The sequence below is a fragment of the Giraffa tippelskirchi genome, chromosome 7 (genome assembly GCF_054371585.1).
Source record: "Giraffa tippelskirchi isolate mGirTip1 chromosome 7, T2T-mGirTip1v1.2.pri, whole genome shotgun sequence".
Classification (NCBI taxonomy): Eukaryota; Metazoa; Chordata; class Mammalia; order Artiodactyla; family Giraffidae; genus Giraffa; species Giraffa tippelskirchi.
The window spans coordinates 148931962-148946275 of NC_137281.1; the positions used below are offsets into that span (position 1 = coordinate 148931962).

General features: G+C 51.2%; 1 protein-coding gene across 6 annotated transcripts in view; it reads left to right on the forward strand.

The window, feature by feature from the left end:
- The window catches only part of ADCK1 (aarF domain containing kinase 1), a 128422-nt gene extending 123630 nt beyond the window's left edge, over positions 1–4792 (forward strand). For all 6 annotated transcript variants that reach the window (XM_081510581.1, XM_081510584.1, XM_081510585.1 and 3 more), the window contains 2 exons: positions 2350–2543; positions 4038–4792. In XM_081510581.1, the coding sequence (XP_081366707.1) occupies positions 2350–2543; positions 4038–4209 (366 nt within the window). In that variant the 3' untranslated portion in view covers positions 4210–4792. The remainder of the gene's footprint in view (positions 1–2349; positions 2544–4037) is intronic.
- Positions 4793–14314: the final 9522 nt, after the last annotated feature.

Sequence of the window (14314 nt, forward strand, 5' to 3'; positions counted from 1 at the left end):
CTCTAGAGTGGGGCAAGATGAGCCATGGGGCTGAGGCAGGTGGAAAGACCTTGGCGCTGAGACTGTGCTAATAGCAGTGGAGGTGGAGAGAAGCGAATGGAGCCAAGATGCATTTTGTTTGTTTGCTTTTTATTTCTTTTCTTTTGGCCGTGCCAGGTCTTACGGGCTTCCCTGATGGCTCAGCCGTAAAGAATCCACCTGCAATGCAGGAAACGCAGGAGACCCGGGTTCGGTCCCTGAGTTGGGAATATCCCCTCAGGAAATGGCAACCTGCTCCAGTATTCTTATCTGGAAAATCCCATGGATAGAGGAGCCTGGAGAGCTACAGTCCATGGTTTCTCACAGAGTTGGACAAGATTGAAGCGACTTAGCATGCACACAGCCTATGCTGCTGCTGCTGCTAAGTCGCTTCAGTCATGTCCGACTCTGTGCGACCCCATAGATGGCAACCCACCAGGCTCCTCTGTCCCTGGGATTCTCCAGGCAAGAATACTGGGGTGGGTTGCCATTTCCTTTTCCGCACACAGCCTATAGATGGGATTAAAGCCACAGAGATGGGAAAGATCACATGGCACTCAGTAGGTGCTTGGTGAATGATACTTGTTTATATTAACTAATTTAGAGTTTTATATTTGCAATCAGGTAGGCATCTAGCAGGGGCCAAGCTATTTCTGAGAAATAGCCCCTCAGGGTTGCCTGGGTGGACTCAGCGGCTTTTGTTTGGGTTCCAGAGGGGCTGTGGCCAGGCTAGTCTGACCTTGCTTAGAGGGGTCTATGTGCTGAGGGGGTCCTTGATCTGGCCTTAGCCCCTGCAAGCAGTGGGGGACGGGAGGTGGGGAGGCAGACAAGCTCTTGGCGTCAGGCTTCATGTTGAGATGTTCTAGTCTGATAGCTCCTGCCTGGGGGACATTTCAGGTTTCACAGTGAGGCAGTTGTTGACGGTGCACACGTGTGTCTGAAATGGCCGAGAGTCCTGCCTCCGCTGCAGAGGGCAGCTTTGGGGCGAAGCGCTTGGCAGCTCCGCTGGGCGCTGGTGTGACTTTGCCCGGCCCCGTGCACCCCCCACACTTTGTCTCTGGGGACCCTCGGGGTTCTGCTGGGAGGCGGGCACAGCATGCCCGGGTTTTAGGACTCTGGGCCGCACAGTGCTCTGTGAGATGACAGGCAGTGTTGCCTGGTGGTGAGGGTGCAGGCTTGGGAGCTGAATGACCAGGCTTTGACTCCTGACTCACTATCTGTAAAACCTTGGGGAGGTTATTTTACTTCTCAGTGCCTGAGTTTCCTCCTCTCAAATGGGGATATACACTTGCCTGATAGGGTTGTTGTGAGGATGAGATGAGTTAATACATGTAAGCATGTCACAGTGCCCGGGTTCCTTAGTGATGCTCAGTACACATGGACTCTTGTCATCTCCATCACCATCGCCATCATTGCTTCCCTGGAGACTGAGACGGGATCAGAGCCTCGCTCTGTACTCAGGACTCTGGCTAGAGGCAGTTATCTGCCCAGAACCACGCGGAGCTCAGGGACAGGAAAGGCTGGGAAACTGGCCCTGAAACTTACCCACCAGGAGGGGGCAAGGGCTCGCCCTGAATCCTGCTCCGAGGGCCTGAGGACCTTGGGCATGGGCGGGCTGACGCTGGCTCCAACCTGGAGGACAGTTATGGGCTGTGGCTGTGCGGGCAGGTGCGGGCAAGTCTGGTGGGGGCTCGGGGTCTGGCAGGGTGTGGGGCAGGACTTTGGACTTGGGTTTGGGGTCAGGAGCTCAGACATGTCGACTGCACCAGCCTGGGTTTGGCTGGAGGGACAGGGGCCTCAGCCAGTACTGGTGACTCAGCCAGTACCAGCTTCTAAGAGTCCTTCCTGACCTGGCCTGAAAATTGGTGGCCAGTGCAGAGCCTTGGAGAATAACACAGAGGTGGACCCCTGGGCTGAGAGGCCGGACCCATCAGATGGTTGGTGGGGAGGTAGACTCCTTGCCCCTTTGGTACTGGCCTGGGGGCTTGGGGGCTTGGGGGCTTGGGGGATGGGCATTGGTGACCTCGGCTGCAAGGAGCTAGGACGGCAGAGGCAGTAGAAATGAGGCCTGTTCCCCCCTGTTGATGGGCTCCAGTGCTGTGTCCGGTGCTGGGCTGGAAGTTGGGGGAGACATCCTGTCCAGGTTTGTCTGGCTACAACACCCCTTGGGCTGAGCTTCTTCCTCGGAAAGGTTCCTAGTGCTGCCGAGGCCACTGTGCTAGACCCTCCCTCCCGGAGCCTCCCCACAGCCCCTTCCGATCACTGGCAGCCCGGACGTCTACTGCCGCCCTGGGCCCCCCTCCCCAACTCCGGCCGCCTCTTTCTGTTCAGGACTCAGAGATCCGCAACCACGCAGCCAACTACCTCCCCCAGATCAGCCAGCTCCTCAACCGCGTGCCGCGCCAGATGCTGCTCATCTTCAAGACCAATGACCTGCTGCGAGGCATTGAGGCCGCCCTGGGCACCCGCGCCAGCGCCAGCTCCTTCCTCAACATGTCGCGATGCTGCATCAAGGCACTGGCTGCGTGAGTGTGGGCTCCGGCCTCCCCCCGCCACCCCACCCCAGCTCTCCGATCCGCCCCAGGGGTCTGCACGCCTCTGCTTTCTCTCCCAGCCCCCAGGGCCCGGCCTGAGCACCCCAGTCTCCAACTCTCCCTGCAGGAAGTTAGGGGCAGAAACCAGCTCCAGGGAACTGGCTGATACCTCGGGGCTATGTTTAAGGTGGTCCAGAGAGCCACCTCTATTGGTTAAAATTGTGGGTTCTGGGACCTCACCTTCCTGAGCAAGCTTTCCTCGTGACCCTTACGCTCAGTAAAGTCTGTAGTGTTTTCTGATAGTCTCAGTCCCACCCGAGGGTCCCCAGACCTGGGATCAGGATGCCCTGGTGCATATCTCATCCGTGCCTGGTCCTGGGACTGTGTCCCCAGCACCCGCCAGGCAGCGAGGCCGGTGTTCTTTTCCCTCCAAGTGTGGCTGTGACTCAGAAAACGTGTCACCAGCCGGCTCTCTCGGGATCTCAGGTCTTTTCAGATGCCTTAGCATCCCGGAGGTGTTGAGGCGGAAGGGGAGGGTGCTTCCCCAGGGAGGGAGTAGTAGAGGAATGGGGGTCCCAGGCTCTTCTACTGGATGGTAGCACACACATGGGAAGGCCCACGCTCTGGCTGAGTGTTCTCACCCAAGAGGGGAGGCCTGGACTGGTCAGCTCCAAGCCATCCGTCCATCCTAGGCAGCGAGTGGGTCATTCTGGTAAACAGGTGAAGGCAGTGTTGACCACATGCATCATGCACCCGCTCTCAAACACTGAGTTAGATTACAGCAAAATACACTGCCTAGGGAAGGGCTGAACACGATTCATTCTTCCTCTGAGGTTCCAGAAACGAAGTCTTGGGAGTTCTCTGGTGGTTCAGTGGTTAGGACTCAGTGCTTTCACTGCTGTGGCCTAGATTCAGTCCCTGGTTGGGGAACTAAGGTCCTGCAAGCTGTGTGGTGTGGCCAAAAAAAGAAAGCAAATAAAAGTCTTGAATAGGTGATCCTCATAAACTCCAGTTTCCATCCTGCCCTTTTGTTGGTGCAGAAGGCCTTGAGCTGGGCTGAATCCATAATGGCCCCAGCCTCCCAGGACCACCTTGATTAGGTTTCCAGGTGATTCTTAGCCTCAGAAAGTTTGGGAGAGCTCTGACGTTTGAGTCTTGGGGACTCTGACTTGATGAATATTAACTCTACTTTTGGAAAAAGAGAAACTTTGGAACGTGATACCCAGTGGGTCCTCCAGGCCTTTGATGAGGTGTGTGACAACTGCTTTTACTTACCCCACTTACCTGGAAAACGCCTGTAGACTAGCTGAGTTCCTCTGGTCCTGGATTGAGCAGCGGTCTGATCACGTAACCGGGAGCCGCCGTCCCCTGGGGGAGGCGGGGTGGTGAGTTGGCAGAGCCACCGCCTTCCGTTTTTCTAAGTGACGCCGCACATCTCAACTCTGCGTGTCTTCTTCTCTCTCTTCCTTCGTGCCCCTCCTACAGGCACAAGAAGCAGAAGACCCGTTCACTCTTCAGGAGGGCCCGGATCTCTCTCAGGGAGGCCTTGAGCTTATGGAAGATCAACCTTTACGAGCTCGTTCTGCACGTGAAGGGGCTGAGGTTCACCGGCTGGGTCTGGGCTCTGCTCTGCTGGCTGCTGCCTGCTCCACACTGAGTGGACGCGCTGCCCCCTTCCCGGCGGTGGCCCCTGCCGTGGTCGAGGGGCCTCTTTCCCCCCTCACTCTTCCGTTGTGTCTCCACCTGCTTGCCCCGTTTCTGCCCCGTGGAGCCCCGCGATCCCTATCCCTGGCACCATCATGCTCGGCCTCTGGAAGTCCTCTCCCATGAAGCCTGTGTCTCGGGGCCCCAGGCCATGTCCCGGGAAGGTTTCCGTCTGTTCCCAGGGAGAAGGCATGGCAGTCTGCTTTCCCGCTCCCCGTCTGTGCCTTTGGGTTGGATACCCACCCCACCTGCTTCTGTTCATCTTTCTTGTGGTCAAGATGGACCACAGAGCCCACTGAAGGCACGTTGAACTCACCAGACGTTTGGTTTTGCTGGAGAGGAGCGTGGTCCCCGAACTGCTGGAGAAGAGTTTTCTCTCTTTGCGCCGTCCCTCCCTGGAGGTGCTGACCTTCACGGGGAGGCTTGGCTCCTGAGCCAGGTTCTGTTGCAGCTGTGAGCTCACGGCTGTCGTGGTGACTCCTTTGGTGACTTTATGTACTGTGATTCAATAAAAACCACTTTGGGGCTTCAGGGCAGAGCGTGGTCAGTGGGCCATTTATTCCAGCTTGGGAGTGAGTCCACTCAGGCCACGAGGTAGGAATGGCCGTGGATGCCACATGCCATTGTGATCTGCTTGACTTCTTGTCCCCGAAATCCTTTCAGCCTTCCACTGTGCGTCCGCTTTCCGATTCTCCTATGTTTCTCTTACTTTCTAAGACAGGTCTTGGTTGCCGCTGTTAGGAAGCTAAAGGCCAAGAACTCAGAGGCTCAGCAGAAACCTCTGATGTTGCTTCCCCTGGGTTCTCCCCTCATTCCCTGTGACCCGACACCTCCCTTGTTCTGTTGATTGGCTCTTGACTTAGTCCTCAGATTCATCGTTCGATACCCCCATTCCTGAGACTATTGTCTAAACCTCAGTCATGTGGCTGGGCTTCTGCTCTGAAACCTGCTGGTTACCTGCTGTACGCTGCTTCTACCTTGTTGCCTGCTGCCAGTCTGCCCCCTCCCCCCTCCCCCCACCATCCGCTGCAGTTTTGGGGACACCTGCAAACGCCTGTTCTAACTCCTGTGTCTGTAGTCTCCAGGTCCCTATGACCCCAGATGCAGCAGGTCCCAGCTCTCACTGAGCACCCAGGCTCATGGTAATTGTGTCTGGATCTCTCTGATCTTACTTCACCTCATTCATGAGGGCAGAAAAAAAAAATCCTAAATTTGAATCTCATTTTCTGTTTTCTTTATTCATAATACAACAAGCAGATTTTTCACTGACCAGAAATGGTTCGCCATCCCTTTGAATTAATTGTTCTTAGTGACCAGTTGGATGCACCCAGGGACCTGAGAGAATAATTTGCAAGATCTGCTATGAATCATGAGGATGCATGCTGCATATTATATTTTATGGTGTCTTTTATAGCCACTGAAGTAAATATAAATGTCCTTTTTGTTCAAGGTAATGGTTACTTGCTTTTCACTTTTGGTTTAATGGTTGGCTTCCTGCTGCCTTGGGATCTAAAACATCAGCATGTTGCCAGAACAGTTATCCAGAGAGAGCTGAGAGGCTGAGAGAGTTTGGGGTACAGGGCAGTTTGAAAATGGAGGGCTTGATGTGTGAGTGCCTTCCACGTGTGACAGAATATGCTAGGCTCTTTGTAAATAAGTTGTGTCATTGATTTGTCTCATCAGCTCTATGAGGACGAAGGGTCATTAGCCTCATCTCACGGAGATGGGAACTGAGGCTCAGAGAGATTTATTCATTTGCTTGAAGTCACACAGTTGCTGAATGAGGGTCCATGCTTTGCTTTTTATTCCACAGTGCTGGCCGTGCGATTTACGCCTGCTCCTTGGGCTGTCATATGCGCCTGAATTGTGACTCTTAACACTCTGACTTCAGAGGAAGCTGGATTTTCAGTGGATTTGGGGGAGTGGGTGGGTAAGGAGACCAAAAGCCCTGGAAAATTCAGACTGAGTCCTGCATGTTCCTCGGGCCTAAGACAGGGTGGCCCTGCACCCCTGTGATACTGTAGTGCAATTCTGATGCGGACTACCCGGAGTGAGTGCAGACTCTCTTCCCTTAAGGACGCAGTTTTCCCGTGAGCCTGCCCTCACTTCAGATACTCGCTGCAGGCTTGGGGTCTCCAGGCCATGTGTACTTTTGACCAACTGACTACAAATTTGGGGGTTCCCACCACCCCCTCCCCCCCAGATTTGATAAGTTGCTAGAATGATTCACAGAACTCAGGAAGACACTACACTTGAGACCAGGCAAATGAAGAGACACTCAAGGTGAGGTCCAGGGGGTCCTGCGTGTAGAGCTTCTGGGTTCTTGCCACAGAAGGACCCTTTTTGCACAGAGATGCGTCATTGAGCTTCAGTGTCCAGAGTTTTTATCAGGGATTCATTGTATTAGCACAACTGATTGAATCATTAACCAGATGATTGAATGTAATCTCCAGACCCTCTTCCCTCCCCAGAGAAAGTGGGGCTGCTATCACCCCCATTCTGAGTCATTTAGCATAAACTTGGGTATGACTCAAGGGCGCACCATGAATTACAAAGATATCCCAGTCACTAAGAAAGTCCAAGGATTGGGACTTCCCTGGTGGTCCAGTGGCTACAACTCTAGGCTCCTGGGGGCCTGGGTTCATTTCCTGGACAGGGAACTAGATTCACAACTAAAGATCCACATGTTGCAACTAAGACCCGGTGCAGCCAAATGAAGAAAGAAAGAAAGTCCAGGGTTTGAGAGGTCATCTTCCAGGAGCAACCAAGGGGCAAAGACCAGACAGGTTCTTCATCATATAAGTATACCTCTGGTGTCATCTCGTCCTGTGTACTTGGTCTGATGTGTGTTTTTATCGATTGACCTCTCGTCTGTACCTTCTTCTCCTCCGGGTGGAGCTATGTCTGAAACGAGAGCTCTGGGAGCTCCCACCATCTCTGTTCTGCAGTTCAGAGAGCACCCATGTGAGCCTTTATGCCAGATCTCCGCCCCGCTCCCTTCTCTGTCCTGTGGAACTTGCCATATGTTGATTGGGGTTTGGTGCTTTGAGTAAAATCCTGTGATTTTCTTCCCCCAGCAGTGACGATGTGTTGGGGAGTCAGCATCAGCTTACTTCGAAGGATGCTTTTTCTTTTAATCCTGGATCCTAGTCCTGTGTAGGTGTTGGCTTCTCTGATTTGGGCAACATGGCTATAGTTCCCCTCACCTCTTCTCGTCCCCGTGAGGAGAATTCCAACTCAATGACCCATTTAGCCTCTCAAATATGTGCCCAGCTTATAGGAAGTGCAGATGTCCTGGTTTGTAGTTCAGTTCAGTTGCTCAGTCATGTTCTTTGCGACCCCATGGACTGCAGCACGCCAGGCTTCCTTGTCCATCACCAGCTCCCAGAGCTTACTCAAACTCATATCCATTGAGTCGGTGATGCCATCCAACCATCTCATCCTCTGTCATCCCCTTCTCTTCCCACCTTCAATCTTTCCCACCATCAGGATCTTTTCTAGTGAGTCACTTCTCATCAGGTGGCCAAAGTATTGGATTTTCAGCTTCAGCATCAGTCCTTCTAATGAATATTCAGGACTGATTTCCTTTAGGATGGACTGGTTGGATCTGCTTGCAGTCCAAGGGACTCTCAAGAGTCTTCTCCAACACCACAGTGCAAAAGCATCAATTCTTTGATGCTCAGTTTCTTTATAGTCCAGCTCTCAAATCCATACATGACTCCTAGAAAAACCATAGCTTTAACTAGATGGACCTTTGTTGGCAAAGCAATGTCTCTATTTGTAGTAGGTGCTCAATAAGCATGCGAAAGTTAGACTCTGAGGTTACTTCACTATTTCAGGGATGTTAAAACCTGTGTATTTATATAGAAGCCTCACATGCCACTCTCCTTCCCCTGGGAATGCTGCCTTGTTTGATTGTCAGGTTAATTTGTGCAGTGTTCCGAGCTCACTCCTGGGACCGGGGATGGTTACTCTCAAGATAATTGGCATAGAGACTACCACCACCACCCCGCCCCCCACAGCTATAAGGCTCCAAGAATGCTGACTTCTACTGACATCTCAGAAAATGAACATGGCTTCAGGAGACACAGATCCTCAGGGACAGTGCTTGGGAGGTTTGGGACTACCCTCCATGTAAGCAGACCGTAAATCAAGACAATCATGAAGACCCACCTCTTAAATGCCAGAGGACAGATAAAGACTTAAGAAGAAAAAACACAAATTGCTTCAGTCACTTAATTGGAAATATTATCTCCATCTCCCCACTAGACCTTTGTGATAGTGAGCTATCATTTGTATGATTTCTAATATTTTAGCATTCAGTTACTTTAGTATTGAACCCTTTTGTTTTACACTAGCTGGCTTCCCTGCTGGCTCAGTTGGTAAAGAATCTGCCTGCAATGTGGGAGACCTAGGTTCAATCCCTGGGTTGGGAAGATCCCCTGGAGAAGGGAATGGCAACCCACTCCAGTATTCTTGCCTGGAGAATCCCATAGGCAGAGGTTCCTGGCAGGCTACAGTCCACAGGGTTGCAAAGAGTCAGACACAACTGAGCAACTAACACAGTCCGTGTAAGCAGAGGTGAGAAGAGTGGGATGGGGCCTTGCCAAGGGATACTTGGGGCTTCAGTGATCCTAGGATGGTGGCCCGGCGGAGCCCAGGTCAGAGTCGGGAACTGGTGACTGCTGAGATCTGAATAGACAGGGTAAGCAAGTCACAGCGAGTTCCTGGCAGGCTGGCCTGCTGGTTTGCCAGGCTGAGTTGGGCGGGGGTGGGTGGCGGGAGGCCCTATTTAATGAGAGACCTTGAATGCCAAGCAGTCTGTTGCCACTGTGGTTTGCAACTGGCCAAGGGGGACTGGGGAGGCCCAATCTCCTAAGCCTTGGAAGTGAAAGTGTTAATTGCTCAGTCATGTCTGACTCTTTTTAACTCCATGGGCTGTGGTCCACCAGGCTCCTCTGTCCATGGAATTCTCCATGCAGGAATACTGGAGTGGGTTGCCATTCCCTTCTCCAGGGAATTTTCCCAACCCAGGGATCCAACCCAGGTCTTCCTCATTGCAGGCAGATTGTTTACCAGGTGAGCCACCAGGCGAGCCCCTCTGAAGCCCGAAATCTGCAAACTTTTGGTAAAAACTCATTTGTTCAGAAAGGCTCTGAGCGCAGCTCCTTTCCTCCCTCCCTGCCTCCTTCCTTCCTGTGAAGTGGAGCCTATTACAAAGCTGCTCTCTGCTTTTCCAAAGGGAGGGCGAGGTCAGCCCTCAGCAGAGGAAATATTAACCCTTGGGCTGTGATGTCCATTCTCCTGCAGCCGGGGCCTCCTGGCCCAGTTTACTTGACTTCTCCAAGGGTGGCCTCAGCCCCCGTCCTCAGTCAACTCCCCTCCCAGCCGGGTCACCATGCCCCCTGGCCAGCCCTGCTGGGGACAGAACACACTCTTTCTTACCCAATTATGCTTTTGGCTTAATTGACTCTTTAGCAAAGAGCCTCCAATATTTCTTCCTGATTTTTCTCATTCCCACGTATAAAGGGAAGGCCACGCTGGTGAAGTGGTGAGGTGATGGGTACCAATAAGCCTCTGACCCCCAACATTTCAGCTCCCACCTCCTCATCCCTTCTCCCTGAGCAGTGCTTTCCGAACTTCTCTGTATAAATAACTAACCTGAGCTCATGTTAAAACACAGATTCTGCTCCTGTGGGTCTGGGTGGGGCCTGAGATTCTGCATTTCTAACCAGCTCCCAGGCGGTGCTCATGCCGCACATCTGAGGACCACGCTTTGAGCCGCCAGGTTCTGATCAGCGGTTCTGAAGGTGTGGCCCTGGGACCGGCAGCATCAGTGTAACCGGGGAGCTGTTTCGACAGGCACATCTCAGACCCCACTCCGGATGTGCCAAAGCAGAGACTCTGGGGCAGGACCTGGTGGTCTGTTCTCCTAAGCCCTCCAGGGAGTTCTGATGCACACGATCACGTCTGAAGTCTCTGGTCTGTGGTTCTTAGCTCAACCTGCACATCTGGATCACTGGGGGAGCGCTGAATTCCCAAGATCCTGATTAAATTGCTTCGAATAAGGGTCAGGCATTTGAAACAGTTTTCTAAAAGCCTTTTTATTTTGAAATAACTTTAGGTTTACAGTAGAGCTGTAAAGATAGTACCCAGAAGGTCCCCCACATAGCCTTCACCTAGCTCTTGCTAATGTTAATACCTTACATAACCACAGTACCTTTATTAACACTCAGCATTAACCTTAGTAAAATACCATCAACTGAACTATTCTGATCTCATTCGAGTCCTCTCCATGTCCCAAGATCCAGTCTAGGATGATGGTTACATTCAGTAGTCACGTCTCCTTAGTCCCTGCTCTGGGACACTTCCTTAGACATCCCATGTTTTTCACGACCATGACACTTTGGAAGAGCACTGGTTGGATATAGTTTTTTAATTAATTAATTAATTTTAATTAGAGGCTAATACACTGACATGAATCAGCCATGGGTGTACATGTGTCCCCCATCCTAAACCCCCTCCCACCTTCCTCCCCATCCCATCCCTCAGGGTTGTCCCAGTGCACCGATTTTGAGTGCCCTGTCTCATGCATCGAACCTGGACTGGCAATCTATTTCACACATGGTAATATACATGTTTCAATGCTATTCTCTCAAATCATCCCACCCTCGCCTTCTCCCACAGAGTCCAAAAGCCTTTTCTTTACATCTGTGTCTCTTTTGCTGTCTCACATATAGGGTCATCGTTACCATCTTTCTAAATTCCATATATATGCATTAACATACTGTATCGGTGTTTTTCTTTCTGACTTGTAGATCGTCTCTCAAGTTTAGCTGGATGTTTTCTTGTGATGAGAATGAGGTTATGGGTTTGAGGAAGAAAATCACAGAGGAGGAGTGCCCCCTCACCGTGCCACATCTGGAAAACATCGCATCACCAGGGGAGATGTACTGATTTTGTTCTTTAAACCTCTGCAGCCAGGGCAGGGAGCCTGCGTTAGGCTGCACCTTCCAGGTGGCTTCTGGAGAAAGAACAAAATTGCAGCTTATGAATGTCTCCACAGGTGGGTGTTAGCCAGAGCCTCTTTAAGATTAAGGGGGTGACTTTAAGATTAAGGGGCTGACTGTTTCCAGATTAAAAGGCTCCCAGGAAACCCCCCCAAATATGTGGATATACCACCACAAGGTAAGAGAAATGGCTGGGTAGTTTTAATGTTTACCACATGGTAACTCTTTAAGCAGACACACAAATGTAGTGACAAATGGATGTATTATCAGAAACGTGAGCACAAAGCCCCTCCCTGGAAAAGAGGCTGACACTAGTGATTTTGTTTCCAAGTGCATTTGCGGTTCTAGAAATGGAAGTCACTATGGTCAGGTGGCAAGAACCCCTCTTGTCAGTTACCACTGAGCGGTGGGCTGTGTCCTCTGCATCAGCCTGGCCTGGCAGCCATCTCCCAGTGCCCTGTGGGAAAGACAGAGTCTCTCTTAGGGTGGTGGCTGACTGCGTCGAATCCATAACTGACTGCCCGAGCCATGAATGATGGAAGCGATAGTGACCTTCTCTAGGAGAGTAATAACAGAGAGGGAAGGCTGGAGAGTGGTGTGCCAGCAGCATGGCTTGCCTGCCTCCAAGGTGACACTGGGTGGGACATGAAGTCCTTCCAGGCTGATGAATTGGGTCAGGGCCTACGGCTATGCCCTGCCCTCTTACGGTTTCCAGGTCTGTGTGTAGGTGATGGGTCTTCTTCCCTGATCCCTGGGTGCTTGCTCCCTTTCATGCCAAATATAAGTATATTCACATCAGAGTATCTGCAAACATCTGTTGACAGTGGCTGCTGCCATCACAGAGGTTATACCCTCCAGCCCAAGAGCCTGGACTCTGCAGCTGGCCTGAGTTCAAATTCTGTTCTTTGTGATCTTGGACAAGTAACACAACTTTTCTGGGCTTCAGTTCCTAGACTTGAATAGTGGGGATAATAGTACCTACCTCCTAGAGGTCGTTGAGAGGATGAGGTTAGATAATATATTCAATGTACTGGCAGAAATGCTTAGAGAAGAGAAACCATAGTAAGTGCTCAATAAATGTCATTTGTTTTTGTGATTAGCCCCCATGGCAGACCCTGTTCTCTACTCCTTTTCTCAACCTTTCCCTCTGCTTGAGAGGCTGAAAAAGTGAGGTCTTGGTTTCTCAGCTTCTGCAGCACATGACATGGCCAGTGAAGAGGAATCTTTTGGAAGGATTTTGGGAAATTTTTTTTTTAGATATTGATAAGGGTATAGTTTGTTAGTATTGCCCCTTTCTTTTCATTCCAGCAGAGGAGACTGGTGTGTGGTTTTGATGTCTGGAACTTTAGCAGCCATTTTGTGATCTTGAGATGGTAAGCAGAATATGATGTTTTATTTGGGCATGTAGTCTCCTCTGTGGGATGCTGGGCAGTGCCCCTTTCAGGCACATGGCAATCTTATGAAGGCTAGGGACCACTCTTATCCCCTTTGTACAGGTAAGTAAACTGAGGCACAGAAGGTTTAGGTTGCTTGCTGGAGGCACATAAGCAGTGAACGATATAATTAGGCTTTGAGCTGAGGTAATCTGTAGCCAGAGCTTGGGTTCTCAGCTCCTACCTTTCCATTTTTCTCTGCTGAAGTGGCTGCATCCATCAAGCCTGCTAGAGGTTGGACCCCTCCTGCCTTCCTGAAGCTTCCTCAGTCTGGAGCTAGTGAGCTTCTGCATAGGTGGGATTCTGTGCTTCCTGCAATGGGTGCAGCTGGGCAGAGGTACCCCAGGAGGAGTCATTTCTCTGAAGAGGGTGGGCCTGTATGGCCCAGAGCTCACTCAGCCAGTGAGGTGTCACAGCAGGCCTCTTAGGCAACTCTGGGTGCTGGGATGAACCCCCTCCTAGGGAAATCCCTCTAAGGGCAGTTGACATTGATGGAGTTCAGTTTTGCCCTATGGTAAGTAGAAATATGGGCTTCCCAGGTCGCTCAGTGGTAAAGAATCTGCATGCCCATGCAGGAGATGGGCAATTGAACCCAGGGAGTGGGTTCAATCCCTGGGTTGGGAAGGTCCCTTGGAGGAAGGCATGGCAACTCACTCCAGTATTCTTGCCCAGAGAATCCCATGGACAGAGGAGCCTGGTGGGCTTCAGTCCATGGAGTCGCAAAGAGTAGGATACAACTTAGCAACTAAGCACACTCACACAAACAGGTAGGAACATAGAGGAAGTTCTGCCTTTTTCACTTCCTCTCCCCCTCCCTCACCCCCGGGTGTGCAGGTAAGAGTGATAAGACTGCCATGGAATTTAGGAGAGGAACCATAAACATTCTGGATGTTATAATCAGTTTGTTATAAGAGAATTCTGACTTGTAACAGTTTATGTTTATAATAATCAGATGGCACGATGTGTCCAAAGTGGGATCTGATCTCTTTCCTACCTTTGTCCTGGACCATATTCTCCAGACAGGGGCCAGAGTTGCCTCCACTGAGCCGGGCAGCTGCAGGTCAGGCCCATTATCCTAATTCTGCTATCACTGGGCAGATTGCTTTGGTCTCTGAGCCTCTACTTCCCCTGCTGTGAAATGGGGTGGTTGTCCATAGGTTACCCTTCTTGGAGGGCTGTCATGGATGTGAATAGAGAGTGCCGGTGAAAGTGACAGGGAAAAGCAACACTAAGAAACTAACAGATAATGCAGCTTGCAAGTGAACTGTTTATCCAGCATCTCTTGCAGCTTTAACAGAACTCCCTTCTCCTGCAGTAACACCCATTTCTGCAAGCATGCCGATCTAGAATCTCCCATAAGCCTTAGGAATAGACAGATGGCCATCTGTCTGGCCACAGACATTAGTTCCAGTATGGATTCATGACTCCAAGAGCATTCCTATGACTTTCAGCTAATACTGTGAAGCATGACTATCTCTCTACTGGTTGCTAAGCTCCAGTGACTATCTTGTGTGTCTCTCTTTTGAACTCCAGGCTTCTGTGATAGCTCAGGTGGTAAAGAATCCGCCTGCAATGCAGGAGACCCCAGTTTGATTCCTGGGTCAGAAAAAAACCA